Source organism: Barbatula barbatula (assembly GCF_947034865.1).
Source record: "Barbatula barbatula genome assembly, chromosome: 8".
Lineage (NCBI taxonomy): Eukaryota > Metazoa > Chordata > Actinopteri > Cypriniformes > Nemacheilidae > Barbatula > Barbatula barbatula.
The window spans coordinates 18,278,791-18,294,082 of NC_136771.1; the positions used below are offsets into that span (position 1 = coordinate 18,278,791).

General features: G+C 37.5%; 1 protein-coding gene across 5 annotated transcripts in view; it reads left to right on the plus strand.

Annotated features, from left to right (window-relative positions):
- The first annotated feature begins 1,792 nt into the window (after positions 1–1,792).
- The window catches only part of pax5 (paired box 5), a 38,880-nt gene continuing 25,380 nt past the window's right edge, over positions 1,793–15,292 (plus strand). For 2 of the 5 annotated variants that reach the window (XM_079462341.1, XM_079462338.1), the window contains exons 1-4: positions 5,331–6,510; positions 11,064–11,229; positions 13,394–13,591; positions 14,404–14,468. In XM_079462341.1, the coding sequence (XP_079318467.1) occupies positions 6,468–6,510; positions 11,064–11,229; positions 13,394–13,591; positions 14,404–14,468 (472 nt within the window). In that variant the 5' untranslated portion in view covers positions 5,331–6,467. Of the gene's footprint in view, positions 2,152–5,330; positions 6,511–11,063; positions 11,230–13,393; positions 13,592–14,403; positions 14,469–15,292 lie in introns of those variants that run through there. The other 3 variants (XM_079462339.1, XM_079462337.1, XM_079462340.1) reach the window with 3 other exon arrangements.

A 15,292-nucleotide genomic window follows, 5' to 3' on the forward strand; every position in this document is an offset into this window, starting at 1 on the left:
ACCGAGCAGAGGAAAGTTCCCAAGCGGAATCTGATATGTTTGTGGTCTTTGCGTGAATTTCACACAACAAATATGTTTTTCAGCAAATACATTTTTTTATTTTAACAACTTTTATTTTATATTTTTGAGTTCACGCAGAGACTTTTCAAGTAGCCTCCAATACAAATGAACCATAACTCGGCTAAAAAGCATGCATAAGCCAACTATATAAGAACTCTTTAATTGGACTTAAATTGACTTTTTTCTTTTGCTTTTTATGTAATGACAATTGCGACTTAAACCAAAAGAAATCGCATTAATGCAGCCTATTCATTATTTGGCAGAAAATCTCAGGTTTAATAATCACATAAATGTATACATTTTACAGTACTTTTGTATAACAAATAACAGGCTGTAATTGTTTTAATGTCTAACTCACCATTTAGTCTTTATCTCGTCTTTTAAAATAAATATAAAAACAACAATAGGCTTATTAACCTACAGAAATACTACAATTATCCATTATTTTTTGAAATGTGTAATAAACAATATGTCGACGTGTCAACATTAAAAACAAGCTTGTTTGGAACTCTGGTGCAATGTAAGTGAGTCAAGCTACGTTTCTAACTAAACAGATAAATCGATAAAATAAACACACATACACAGAAATATTTGCCTCACACGAGTGTCCTAAAAATTCTTCATGCGATTTGCGTTCCGTGAACCAAAGATGTGTGAAAAATTGCCGATTAAACATAAGTCTCAGATAGTGCCTTGAAACGACAGCATTTTGATCCTTACGTGTTAAAGGTAGTGCATGGATGGAGAAAAGGGAAGAAAGAGTGGACGTTGATGTAAGTTTATGTAAGACAAGTTTGGCCTTTGATCTTCTAGCGGAGAGGCGTGTGTAGCGAGGCGGTTACATCGCCTCAGGTCACCGTGACAACAGCCACCTGCACAGTAACTCTGGTGCTTACATCTCTCATCGGAGACCTTCAAACTCGTCTCCATAACCCAAGTTTAGGGGGTTCATTAATGGGGTTCATCCTTAAAAACAGCTCCATTTTGTTTGTTTACTTTTTTGGGGCTAAATGAATACAGACTTCCTCTCATGCGCGAAAATTGCTGTAATTAAATAATTGACCTCTGGGCCAAAATGATCTGAAAAAAGCCACAGGCCGCTCCGTATTAAATTAATAAGATCTAACGCTTCATTCATTATTCTGCCTTCAGCCCTCTATCAATGGAACATGGCTTTATGAGGCGCGATTAAATGAGCTACATTTGTTGTTTTCTGAGTAGAGGTCAGAGAGTGCTGGTCTATCGCATTGTTCAGCGCTCAATTGTCTCTGTGAAGCCCATAAACCACGAGACCTCAAATCGTCTTCTGCCATCACCCAGCTCGTGCATTCACGTGTTTTGCTGGCGTTATGAAAATAAGCAAAAGTGTTTTGATGCAAATATATTATTATGGGTCGATGGGCATACACGCCAAATGAAAAACAATGTTTATAACTGTTATTCATAACAAAGATTGTAAGGCATGCATTATGTCTAATGTTTAAAAACTGAAATATCCTGCATTTATTTGAAAGAATGTTTATGCATTATACAGCCTCGATATGGAATTTAGAATGAAAGTCTCAATAAAGTCCTATGTTCTTGTCCTCCTAAACCTATAGCTTGTTGTAATTTATTAAGGGTGCTGGTGCTTATTAAACTAAAGATCAAAAGTTATGTTTGTAAATAAATTCATAGATGTTTACTTGACCAAGTATTCACGGTGCTCAAGAGTGTAAGTGAAAGAGAAAGAGAGTGAGATAGAGGAAGAAAGAGGACATGAGCGCACATTGAGCGCGCGGCTCTTTCTTGACTTTACCCCGTAATCGTTTCACGCTTCCTTCTGAGTCTCTTTTCCACCTAAAACGTTTAGTTTCACTCCAGTGAACAATTGCAACGGCGCAACAGGGAGCGGAAGAGTTACATTATTTCAAACTAGCATTCGTCAAAACTACTGTTACAAAAACGGGCAGAGAGAACAGCAACAGAGGATATAGGAAAAGGAACTTTTTTGTGTTCCCAACCCCCCCCCCGGCTCATCCCTCTGTCCAACCTCTAGCCAAGGCATGGACTTGGACCAAAAGGGTCCATCTCTGCGCATCGGACGGTCGGGTAGGGCCATGTCTGTTTCTCCATTTCACTCGAACGTTTGTTTGTTCCATAAAAACATGTTTCTTTTTTTGTACAAAACGTAACTAATAATGACCATTTCAATGTTACTTCTACACTTGTATAAAACGGCAGTGATTTTGTCTGTTGTGCACTACATTTATATGTCTGTTGATCTTCTGAAAGACTGATTGTAAACTTTTGCTAACATGCGGTGCCCAGTTTAAAACTTCTGACGGTGATGGGCCTCGTTCGCTTGCTCAATCAACGTGTTTGAGATTGAAGTGAACTGGGCCTATTGCGCGGCCTATGGAATGGTAGACAAAATACAAATAATATTTAAAACTTTTATAAAACATGGAATTTGAAGACGAACAATGGGTCAGGAGAGCCGAGAAAACATATTTACCACAAAATGAGGCTCTTGAAAGCTATGCTTTGAGAGGTGATACAGACTCCTGTTTATTCCCTATTTTCTACAATTTATTTTCATAATTGTTCTTTCCATCAACAGCTAAAGCGTTAAATGAACTAGCTAAAAAGCTACTAGTCAATTTACTGTAGTTCATCTCATCTGAGCTACAGATCGGTGTAGATTCGACCCAGAATTCCATCAAGGCTATAGTATTATTTAAATAATATTATTAGGACCTCTCAGTAGTTGGTAACCTTATTTTTATTTTTGGTGGGGGAAAGATTTATAAAACCCGTTTTGATCTCTTTTATATTAAAGAGTTGTCTTGGCTATTCATTTGTTATTCAAGCTATTCAAAGTGCACTGTTTTACCTTATTACCTTATATCCACCTCCCCTCCAACAAGAACACAGGAAACAAATTATAGAATTGTTTTAAATTAAGTTATACAATTTCTATTTGTCTCGAACATTTCTCAGTTTCTGTCAATGATGTCATTCACTGCCCAACTGGAGTAAAACGCTCTTGACTTTGACTCTGTCGATACCGATGGCAATGACACTGGTGCTAGCAGTTTAGGTTAATCGACTTTTGCTGATTTCCGAACAATTAATTATAGCTATAAATGAATTTATGAATTTGTGTTTTCCATAAAATCGCCGGCAGTGACCAGGCTCCTTTCTTATAAACAGATCCCATTTCTTAAAATAGGTGCCTTTCTAAATTAGCTTCAAGTGTACTTTGCATTTTTTAACTGTGTTGAATCATTAGGAAAGTTTCCTCCACAGCCTGGAATGAAAATATTTACCTTCAACGTGATTGGTTGTGTTTAATTTTTTTGTTTACATATTTCCCCAGAAGCACATTTCTATCGACAAATGAAATATTCAAATTCAAGATTTACAAACTAAAAGGAGAATTAAGACTCAAATAGACTAAAATATGTTAAAACCAAAATATTTCAAATTAACTAAACGAAAAATAGACATTTCTATTGTTTCCTTCGTCTCCAACAGATTCAAGCCAATAAATAAATAAAATGCAAAACGTGTTTCCTGTGAGCGAAGCTTATGTCCTGAAAGACCACAAGGCGCATACCATTCATTTATAGACTAATTTTGTTCCTAAAGGCAACTTACATAAACTTTATTTAAATCAGGATAGCATTTGGTAAGGTTATGGCTGCTTACTATTTGACTGTGAAACCAAGTGGGTGCATTTAAGAGCTGCGTTTGTGTGGGGTGCGTGCACTGTCGTGACCGAGCGTAAACCTTTTCTTCAGGCGAGACAAAAGGTTCGCCCCCTCGTGGTACTAATGGGCGCAGGGGTCTCATTCAATATTTGCAGAAACAGTCGAATAGCTCAAGCTTTTTAGGATATCAGTGTTTTCAAGTTATTCTCAACACATAAGCAAACAGCCCATGTGTAATATTGGCTGTAGCCTACGTGTCCTCCATCTGGTGGAGTAAAATAACTAAAAATGCCGCCGTTGAAGATCCATTAGCACTTGAGCAAAAATGTTCGTAAACAAAGGAAAGATTTGATGAAATTGAAAAACTTTGATGGTCCATTCTGAGTTCAGAGCGTTCCATATCGAATATTTGTAATTCACACACTCACATCATCATCGGTAAAATGTAACACTGAGAAATATCACTTATTCCAAATTTTGTTTTTGTTTTATTTTGTTTAAAAGAGTTTCAATTTTGTAAATAGGCCTATCAACTAAAAGAAGTAAACAAATGAAAGGTGGACAAATGCATAGCAATAACCCGATGTGCAAAGGTGGGTTACTCAGAGTATAAAGTTTCATTCGTTCAGTCAGTTCGAAGTGTGGCATAGTCCATGTCATTTGAATACAAAATACAGAAACGAAAAACCTCTAAGCAGTATTATCCTAATGGCAATTTAATGCTTTTGTAGTACACTCGTCACTTGTATGTGACCACAGCTATTACAATCACCAATTTGTAAAAAAAAAACGCCAGCCAGGTCAACATTACTTTTTATCACATGCTGAAAAATCCGTGTGGCTGAAAAGGAAATGGCAAAAAGTTTGCGTTCGTTGTAATAGGCATACAGTATTCATAATAAAATATAAAATTTCATTCGAAAACATGTAGTACACGTATTAATAAAAGGTAATCATTTAGATTTGTATTAAGAAATACATAAAACGTATTGTATAAAGGTAGGCTACTTGAAACCGTTGAATCCGTTTTTAAATAATAATACTTATTTTTCGACATGGCTTCAACAATCAATCGGTTTATCCTACATTGCACTCGTAATTCAGTAATAAAACATAAGTTATGATTTCAATAACCTGCAAACACAACACAAAGTAAAACAAAAACAATATAAAAACAACAAAGTATCAGTGGTTTTACAAAGCACTCTCTTACAGTGATTCTGCAATAGTTTCTACATTCATAATATCAAAATACTTTTTTGTATTATCTTTTTATATTAACTATTTATTACTTGGATTAGTGAAGTGAGAACAAACGGATATTAAAAATATTCCTCTCTTAATTGAAATTAAACATGGGATCAGCGACGCCAGAGAGCCGAATACGATTCAAAACTCCCTATTTGTCTGTGCACAATTGGGACGGCACGTCACTTTCATACAGGGTCAGTGTTAGCCAATCGGTGTAGGCTCTGCCTGAGCGCGACTCCGAGCGATTGTGACGGCGGAGGTGCAGTGCACGGATAGGTAGACTTATCTTGATTGACAGTCGCTCCTAGGCGCTGTAGTAGCTTCAGAGCGCGGTGGCTTTGGCGCTGTCCACAAGAGAGCAGGTTCTGAAACGCGCCGTGCGCTCGTTCAGTGGTTGCGCGATAAGGACGGAGGCTCGCTGCACATTCAACGCTTCTCACCGCCGAGGCATTCACACTGGAAAAACATTGTTCGGCGGACAACATCGTCGTTGTCGACCCTCCTGCGGTGACCCAAACAAACACCGTTTGAGCCATCTGAGACTTTCCGTGGATTTTTACAAAAGTTGATAAAGCCTTTTTTCTCACGAGTTTTTTTGTGGACATTTTCAAGAAAACTGCTTCCCACAAAGGCTTTTTCTGTTTGACATCGGCAAACATTTTGATTCGGACTTCAGACGATGCACTTTTTAATTTCCTACATCCACGGTCATATGTCTATTGTTGGGAGACCCTCTGTCTGCAGGAGTATTATTCGAAAACGAGAGTCCGAGGGAGTTCTGAGCTATTAGATGATCAAGATGCGAGGAAATCACATTCATGTGAAGTTGCGTTGAAAAAATTAAGTAGATGTTTGGCTTGTCGTGAACCGAACCAGGATTTTTACAAATCGCCGGTAGAGACTGTTAACGGCGCTCTGACAGCGCGAACCTCTGTCACAGTTCACGGGTCACGGTCAGTGGAGCGAGGATGTCAAGATAGATCTGCTTAGAAATAAGACTTCTACATTTGTATTTCGAACTATAAGGACACTGTTCGGACTAAGACTAAAAGCAGTTCCGTTTACCAGGGCTTTTATTAAAAATACAGTTTCCCCCAGACAAAGAATCTTCTCGCCCACTGCTGTGGGTTTACTCTGGATGTTGGGCCGCAGAAGCAGTATCCTGACCCTGCAGGATTGTGTCCATTCTGTTTTGACGTTTTAATGATGGATGAGATAAATTATTATTTATGAATTCTCTTTTTCTATTTCATATAAACTACTAAGGTAATTTACTACTACTTCAGGTTAAATAGTTGTTTTTAAAACCAACGTTTCTTTTCACTTCTAAACGGAGTTTAAAAGAAACTTTTTCGCACAGAACGGACTGACTGCACTCGAAAAAACCTTTAAAGGAGCAAGAACGGGACATTACAGGTTGTTTGGTGTGTTTTTTAACGGGAAGGTCTGTTCAACTTACCGATGGAAATCCACTGCAAACACGACCCGTTCGCCGCGATGCACAGTAAGTTACGACAGACTTTACACTCCTGTCAAATGGTTGATTTTATTCATTGTTGATCACAATGTTTTATTCTCTGTACACGCAAAATTACAAAAACATCAACGATTAAAGTAAAGCTATTTTATGTCTTTACAAATAAATCTTAAAAAAGTAACAAAAGGTTTTTATGGAATATTATTTTGCTGTTTTGTTGGGTAATTTAAAATTTTCCTATATTCATTTTTAAGAGTCAGGTTGCTTTGTTAGAGCTTTAGCCTTCTGTTTGACAATCCCTGGGGGAAAGAGAGGGGGAAATATATCGCGGCCAAGGCCAGCAAGCAGCGGACATTAAATGAACTTGAACCGCAGCTGAGAAAATTGCAAACAGGCTCCGTAACCTTTAAACACGTTGCTTGAGGCTGGCTGTAAACAACCACTTATGAGGTTAAAGCGAAAGCTAAAGTTGCTCACTGTGGCGGAGAGATGTGTGTGGTCACTCATTCGTGACATGGCCGGCACTTGTGCTCCCCCAAGATACTGGCGTCAAGGGCCCCCTTTCTCTTTCCGTTTCTATATTTCTCAGTTTATGTAATAGATTGTTCTGAAACACATTAAATTGCAATACAAGAACAATGCACATACGACACTACCTAAAGCATTTATAACAAATTTCTATCTGTTATTCGTATAATTAATTATTAATAATCATTTTAATTTGAATAGTGTGAGACAAGTAATCAGTTTGTAAAAATATAATCGAGAAGTTCAAGGTTTCGTCATTAACACAAAGAAGTGACAATTACATTTATGCAACCTGAAAATGAATTATTCATCTCCCTTTCTTTCCACTTCTTTCTCTCACTCATCTGTTTCGATAAAAATATAAAACCTCACCGCCCCAGCAAAACTCAATATGCGCGCACCCACCCGGCCAGGCCGCACGTACGCACGCATTTCTATGTGAAATGACATCTATTGGCACGGTGAATGAAACGGTGGATTAGATGTATACACATTTCAGGAGCTAGAACGAATCACGTTTCCTCTTCTCCACAATATCTCAACACAATCCGCGGGGTAAAACGATTACACGTAAAATGTCAAACGGTGCAAGCCTTGGGAATTGACTCTTACACTTAACTTTTTTAGAAAAAAACTGTTGTGAGTTCAACGGAGATCCACTTCAGTGTTACAATGTTATAAACTCACTTTAACATGAATATTGATGAGCCCAAGCGGGCTAACAAAGCGAAGATCATAAACATCCCAAAAACTGCAATCAAAGTTACTATATATAAGGGTTTATACCTAAAATGCCTTTATCATTTTTTTATAATAGGACCAATTTGGTTCATACTTTGATTTGGTTACAGTCATTTTGTGATAACTGTTATGTTTTATGAATCAAATAATATTAATAATATAATATTACATCAATATTTCATTTGTTTATCAGAGATCGAAAATTAACCAATTCATTCTTTTGTAGAAGTGAAGACATTTAAGATAAAAATAGAAATTGTTTACATTTCGAAAAAGTCTCAACTTGTTCTGCTCCTCTGTGTTTTGTGAGTGCTTCGTAGTTTGGAGTCGCTTATGGTCGAAGGATAACATAAAAATAACTGTTTTTCAGAAATATTATTATTGTTATTATTAACATATTAATAAATAATAAAATACGGTTATTATTAATATAAAACAATAATAAACCTTTAATAAACCTACAAATATGAGATATTATTATCTAGATTAAGTATTTTATCTACTCATACGTGAAAAAATTATAAAAATCAAAATTCAATAAATAATTTAATACGTTTTATTTTAAAATAGTTTATGAATGCACATCAATTATTTAAATAATTCAACGAAAAATGATCAAGCCTAAATAAATAAATTCATATACCGTACTTTATATTTACATTATCGTATTGTGCATAGACTAACAAAACCTTTTCATCTTTTTCTTGTAATCTTTTAATAAGTTTTAATAACCATTGTTGGTGCCTTTTTGGAAAACTCTTCCATTCGTTTGCCTTAATTCTCAATCACTTCCTTGCCTGTTTTCTTTTGGTCTGTTTGTTAGATCACGCCTGATGTCACAGCAGTTTGGTTTGTGGTTTGGTTCGCTCTGTTCAGAGCGGTTTAATCGGAGCCGTCCACTGCGGCCGATAGCGGATCGTAATGGAGCAGCGTCTCTAATCGGGTTTATTTTCTGGATGGGGGAGCATGAATGTCTTTCAGCCGCTCTCGCTATTTCTAAACGGAACCGGCCTCGAAATCAATCAAAGCTCTCGGAACACTTCGATTTATAAGCCAACCGCATTTGCAGAAGAAACGGGGAAAAGTATGGATCAGATCACATCTGAATAGCTTGTTTCGTTTAATCCTCACCGCAACCTTTTCTCTCTCACTCTTGGACACGCACCTATATTTTAACGCATTCTCTCTCTCTCTCTCTCTCTCTCTCTCTCTCTCTCTCTCTCTCTCTCTCTCTCTCTCTCTCTCTCTCTCTCTCTCTCTCTCTCTCTCTCTCTCTCTCTCTCTCTCTCTCTCTCTCTCTCTCTCTCTCTCTCTCTCTCTCTCTCTCTCTCTCTCTCTCTCTCTCTCTCTCACGCATACACACACACACACACACATACACACACGCCCACACACTTTGCATAACTGTGTATAACTGCAAATATGAGATATTCAAGATAAATAGATTTTTAAGACATTTATTCTGAGCAATGATTAATCAGGTCAATTAATCAAACAAATTTTTCACATATTCAAGTCTCCTAACATCAATCCAACTTGAACCTGAACCTGTGACTTTAATAACCTGCTCAGGGGTGTAAAAGTAATATACCTAACCCATGATAACGTTAAAGGCAAAATACATGAAGTTAAATCAGCAACAAAAACAAGAAAAAGTTAAATATAAATATATAAAAAATAAAAGACTGCTTGGTCAAAAAACGAAGCAAGGGATCTTCATATGCAAAATAACTAATTTGCTTTCATGCCTTGAGAAAATAAAAATGACAAATAGCTGGGGTTTTTTGGTTATTGAAATTATGTATTTAGTCATGGGGACACCGGCTAGTTAGTCAGTTTGATATTGCCTGTTCGGCTGTATTTACAGTTTTTCTCAATTGTTTACACACATTTTCTGAAAGCATGCCTCATATTCTCAGAACTCTACACACAAATCAAAAAACACAAACACAATGGGCAAAACCCCTCAATTCTCCTGCAAAATGAAACTTCACATTCAAAACAATGTTCTTTCTTCTCAAAATGCTATTTTGTTTTCAAATGACAAACACAAACCATCATATGAATAAACATTTATAAGAACCAGTTGAACACTGATGTGCTCTTTATAAAACACTATGATGAATGGAAAACACTTCTCCATTCATCATAATGACTTTGCTCTTTATTTGGTTCAGTGTTACACTTACTACAGACACTAAATATATAAGTGTGTTGTAAAATATTTTTTGTATATATATATATATAATAGATTTTATAGTCAGAACACACAAATACACGATAACAAATATATTTTACAAACAACGCAAAGTTGCACTACAGTGGCGTACATACAAAACAACAGAAGGATTTACTGTATACAGTTACAGTAAAAAACGATGCTGCATCTTCTCTTGGGTTTGGGTCTGACCACAGCACATCATCCACATCACAAGCAATGTTTTTCAGTCCAGTCATGAAAAGCATCAGCTGCTATATCTCCACATGTGTCTTCCATAGCTTGGAGAAGGGGTTTACACATTTGTGACAGGTGTTTGCCCATGTGATGAGTCAGTGTTCATATTTGAATGGCAGTGTGTTCCTTGTGAAAACAAGAGATTTTTCTGCCCGAAAATTGTGCCAAATGCAGAGAATTGTGTGTAGTGTTTTGAAAAAAGTGTCTTTTAGAACTGCAATGTGAGTGTAAAGCAAGAATTGTGCTTGTAGTTTAGCAGAATTGGTTCAGGGGGTTGGTGAATGAGTTACATGTTGTGGTCATTGTGTCTCAAGTACCAATATTTGTGTGTAAACAATTGAGAAAAACTGTAAGATCCATTACCCTGTAGCTGGGATTAACAGATATCCCCCAGTTCTTTTGTGTGTGTGTTTGTGTGTTCAAGTCTTAAGCAATCAGTATGTTAATATGACAGATTGACTGGATTTCTTCTGCACAGACAGAATACAGACACAAACACACTATCTCTGATGTAAACAAATGAAGAATATGATGTAAAGCTGTGAATTCCAATGATAACATGAAACAGTTTTGGTATCCAGGAACGCAGGCCAAAAACACCAAATAAAAACCTAAAAATACCTTTACAAACAAATAAGAACTTTAGAGTGCATGACAGTGTAGGTCTCTAGATGACCACTAGGGATAAATATGTTAAAAAAGAAACTACCTTCAGGTCAAACACGGACAGACACACAGAAAGAGCCTTGGTCAGAAAGCAACACAAATTTTACTGCAATGTACAAAAATCTACTGCATCTAAGATAGTGACATGTAAGATTTGCTATATTCCTCATATTGCTGTCTGTGTCTGCAGGGCATGGAGGGGTGAATCAGCTGGGTGGGGTGTTTGTAAATGGGCGGCCTTTGCCTGACGTGGTAAGGCAGAGGATAGTGGAGTTGGCCCATCAGGGCGTACGCCCCTGTGACATCTCCCGCCAGCTCCGGGTCAGCCACGGCTGCGTCAGCAAGATACTTGGCAGGTGAGTTCTGCTTATCATGACACGATGAAAGGTGAAGCAGAAGCCTGTTGACAGAGAAGATGAATTTTTTTGAATATCTTGTAAATGGGTGCATGAGGTAAACATTTAGTTTCATGCCACAATGTGGTATTGTTCTTAAAGATGCATTTCATGTCAGGCCGTTGTTTCTGAAGACACTATGGTATGTCTTTTAAAAGAAAGTGTAACATTTTTGGAAATCTGGAAGACTTTTGCTCACTTCATGCATCTCACTTCATCAAGTTGCTCATATTCAGTAGCATTTGACCTGTATAATGAGAATGATAAAGTAAATGGGTCCTGAAACTATGCAAACAAGAGAAATTCATTGTGTGGAATACATATAAAATATATTACATTATTTTGCTTAATATAACATATAATAATTTAATATGTACTATTTAGTAATACTAGCCAAATGTGTTGATTGTCTGTGCTTTTAAATACCGTGGATTAGGTTCCCACACACATAGTTTCTTAGTCTCCGGAAGAAAAAGATTTGAATGGCGAATCTCTTTTGCCCGTCCTATTTTATCCAGAACTTGGCTTAATCTTTTCCTGGGAAACCAGCTTAATGTCTTCTAACGCATTGAAACAGTGGGGCCTGTGTGTGGAGTCCTGCCTGTCAACCCTCTTTATTTCTGTCATCGAGACATAAATCGTTTTTTAAATTGCATGATGCATATCAGTTTCTAAAATTCTCAAACATACATTCACTGATAAATCTTGGCCGTTAGACCGATATTCCAATCGCCATTGGTTCATTTCGAGGCTGACTCAGCATTTCCTTTCACAGATAACGTGTTAAAATTCAAAAATTCTGAAATCTCGCACTGAGGCCAAAGTCAAAGCGCTGCCTTTTCTTTCTGTGACAAAAAAAGAAAAGATTCATCACATTTTACATTTGCATCAAAATGACACCGGCACCATACGTCTCCTGAGGAGGGAGGGATGGTTGCAGGGACAGAGAGAAGGAAAGAGAGGGAGGCAGGAAGGGTTAAGGGGGAGGACAGAATTTGAATGGATAAAGGTGTGGATTAGTGCTAGAGCCTTTAGCTATATCAAAAAATGTGTTTCCCATTGTTCTCTTCTCCCTCAACCCTCTTCCCCCAGCCCCGGTCCAACTCACTCAACCGTTACTGTGGCGCTCTGTGTGTGCGGTAATATCTGCCCTCCCCTCGCACTGCTCGGGCAGAAAACACACTAATGTGTGGGCTGCGAGTGAGGTTTGAGTAAATAAGGCATATGACTAACTCTGCTGTCTTCTTAACGAGGGAATTTCCTGTTTGCTCTTTTCAAGTTTCTTTTTATTGCTGTTCTGGGGGTTGGGGGTTCCTTTCGGCTTTTTACTAAAGAAATAAACCACCAGAGGCAGTGTGTCACGGGGACTTTATGTGTAAAGGGTTATCTGCACAGTGTGCACTGAAGATACAATCATTTTGGTGACCTTGTGCGTGACCTTAGTTATAGTTCACCCAAAAAAGAAAATTCTGTCATCATTTACTCAGCCTTCTGTCATTTCATGATATACTTTCATCTGCAGGACACAAACGAAGATGAAAATGTTGGTGATAACAATGGCGATACCCATTCACTTCTATTTTATGGACACAAAAACAATGCAAGTGAATGGGTACAGGAGTTGTAAGGTTACCAACATTCTTTAAAATATCTTATTTTGTGTTCTGCAGAAGAAAGTATATCATGAAATGACAGAAGACTGAGCGAATGATGACAGAATTTTCTTTTTTGGGTGAACTCTCGCTTTAAGTTGCACATTGCCTTAAAAGGGCAGCAATAACTATTGTCACTTGTGGAAACCTGGTAGAACCTATTAGTTCATCGTCATTAACCCATCAGAATTTATATATTTGACATATTCTTTCATTTTAATATAATTAAACAATCTATTGAAATTCAACTTTGTGGTTAATTGCAATACAGACTGAGACAGAACATATTTTTTAGTTATTTCATTTAAAGCAGGTTTGAAAAGGTTATTCCTTAAGTTTGTTTTTCTGTTTTGACTGCAAGACCCCACACTTGAAATATGAAGAAATATGAAATGATGAATATGAAATATTGAATATAATCTGTCTGTCTGTCTGGTCTAATCTTACAATATGATATCCAACATGCTCAACAGGTACTACGAGACGGGCAGCATTAGACCAGGGGTGATTGGAGGCTCCAAACCAAAGGTTGCTACACCCAAAGTCGTTGACAAAATCGCTGATTACAAACGCCAAAACCCCACCATGTTTGCCTGGGAGATCCGCGACAGACTGCTGGCAGAAAGAGTGTGTGACAATGACAGCGTTCCCAGCGTCAGCTCAATCAACAGGTGTGTGTGTTTCCGTTAGCGTGTGCTTTCCTCAAAATGCGTACACGTGCATGCCATTGTGTCACTTTCACATGCATACCCGAGTATAGGTGCATACGTGTGTGCAAACCATTATGGTTTAGAGAAGTTGATAAGTACATTGCAAAACAGATCAGCAGAGCAATGTATAAGGGAGAGATATGGAGAAAGACGGAGAGAGGGAACAAGATTCAGTGGGGTAAAAAGAAACACATATTCATGAGGAGTGTGCAGTTCAACAGCATGTGTACAATGACAACCCCTCTTAGGGATAGAGAGACAGAGAGAGAGAGAGAGAGAGAGAGAGAGAGAGAGAGAGAGAGAGAGAGAAGGGAAAGGTGCTTTGCTTGAGCGCCCATGCAGGAAGTGTGAGAGTCTGCTGCCGTGTCAGGCTGCATGAGCCACTTCACACACACACACACACACACATGTTGGGTTTCCATGTTTTTTGAGGACTTTCCATAAACGTAATGCTTTTTATAGTGTACACTCTATATATTATAATCCTTAACCCTCACCCTAAACGCAAACCAAACCAACAAAAACCTTTCAGCTTTTTTACATTTTCAAATAAACATAATTTAGTGTATTTAGTATAATCGACTTAAAACATAGGTTTGCTGACTGATTGTTAAAATTGTATCCATAATGTATAAAACACACTTCACATACTCATATTAAAACTTACAGTTGTCACACCCAAATGTTTTGTACAACAGTTTTTGGTACATTTTGGTTATTTGGCAAAAATATCCACACATACAGTAATAACAGCCATTTCTTGTTTGCTACAGGATCATTCGCACTAAAGTCCAGCAACCGCCTGGCCAATCAGGAGTTGTGTCCGCCCATAACTTAGGTAAGAGTAACATTTATTTGGTTTACATTGAGGCTTCTCGTCAACATGTCTTATTACAAAGTGTTGGGACACTTGTCTATTGTGAAAAGCGCTAACAATTTACAATAAGGTTCTATTTGATAGCATTTGGCTAACATTAACATCATTTATTAATATTAGTTCATGTTAATTTACTAATATCAAACATTGTGTCTGATAACATAAGTTAATGCACCATGAACTAACATTAACAACTTGAACAAGGATTAATAACGGCTGAAACGGCTTAACGTAAAGTGAGATGTTCTCTTATAATCTAAACAGAACACTTCAAGCTAAATTTCCCATTTGGTTTCCGTTTCATTGTCGTCTAGAAATGACAGTTGTGTACCTTTTGCCCCATGGGTCTAAACCGTGAGATCAGATTAGGAGGAAAACTCCAGTCCACGGTTAATAAAGTAGTGGATTGGGTTTGTGTCTCTGTCAGTAATCTTCATAATCGCACACCACTGCTTAATCTAAATTAATTCCGCACGCACAACGCTCGCCAGTTCTCCGTCTCCCTCAGATTACGATGATAAATACTCTCATACTCAGGCGGAAAATTGAAATTTAGGGATTTTGAATATAAAGCGTTGGATTCGGGTTTCCATTCCTTGTCGTGAGGTGAAAAAAGCGGGAAAGAATAAGAGAATCAGATAATTGAAACGATAAATCAAGAGTACAAAATGGAGGGATATGCATTCATTACATTTTCCACCTGGTTAGCGAACGAGACGACGGGCAGGCGAAGGCGTTTATCTGTTCTAGGAGTGATTTGTTTTTCTTTTTTCTCCACCTTCTCC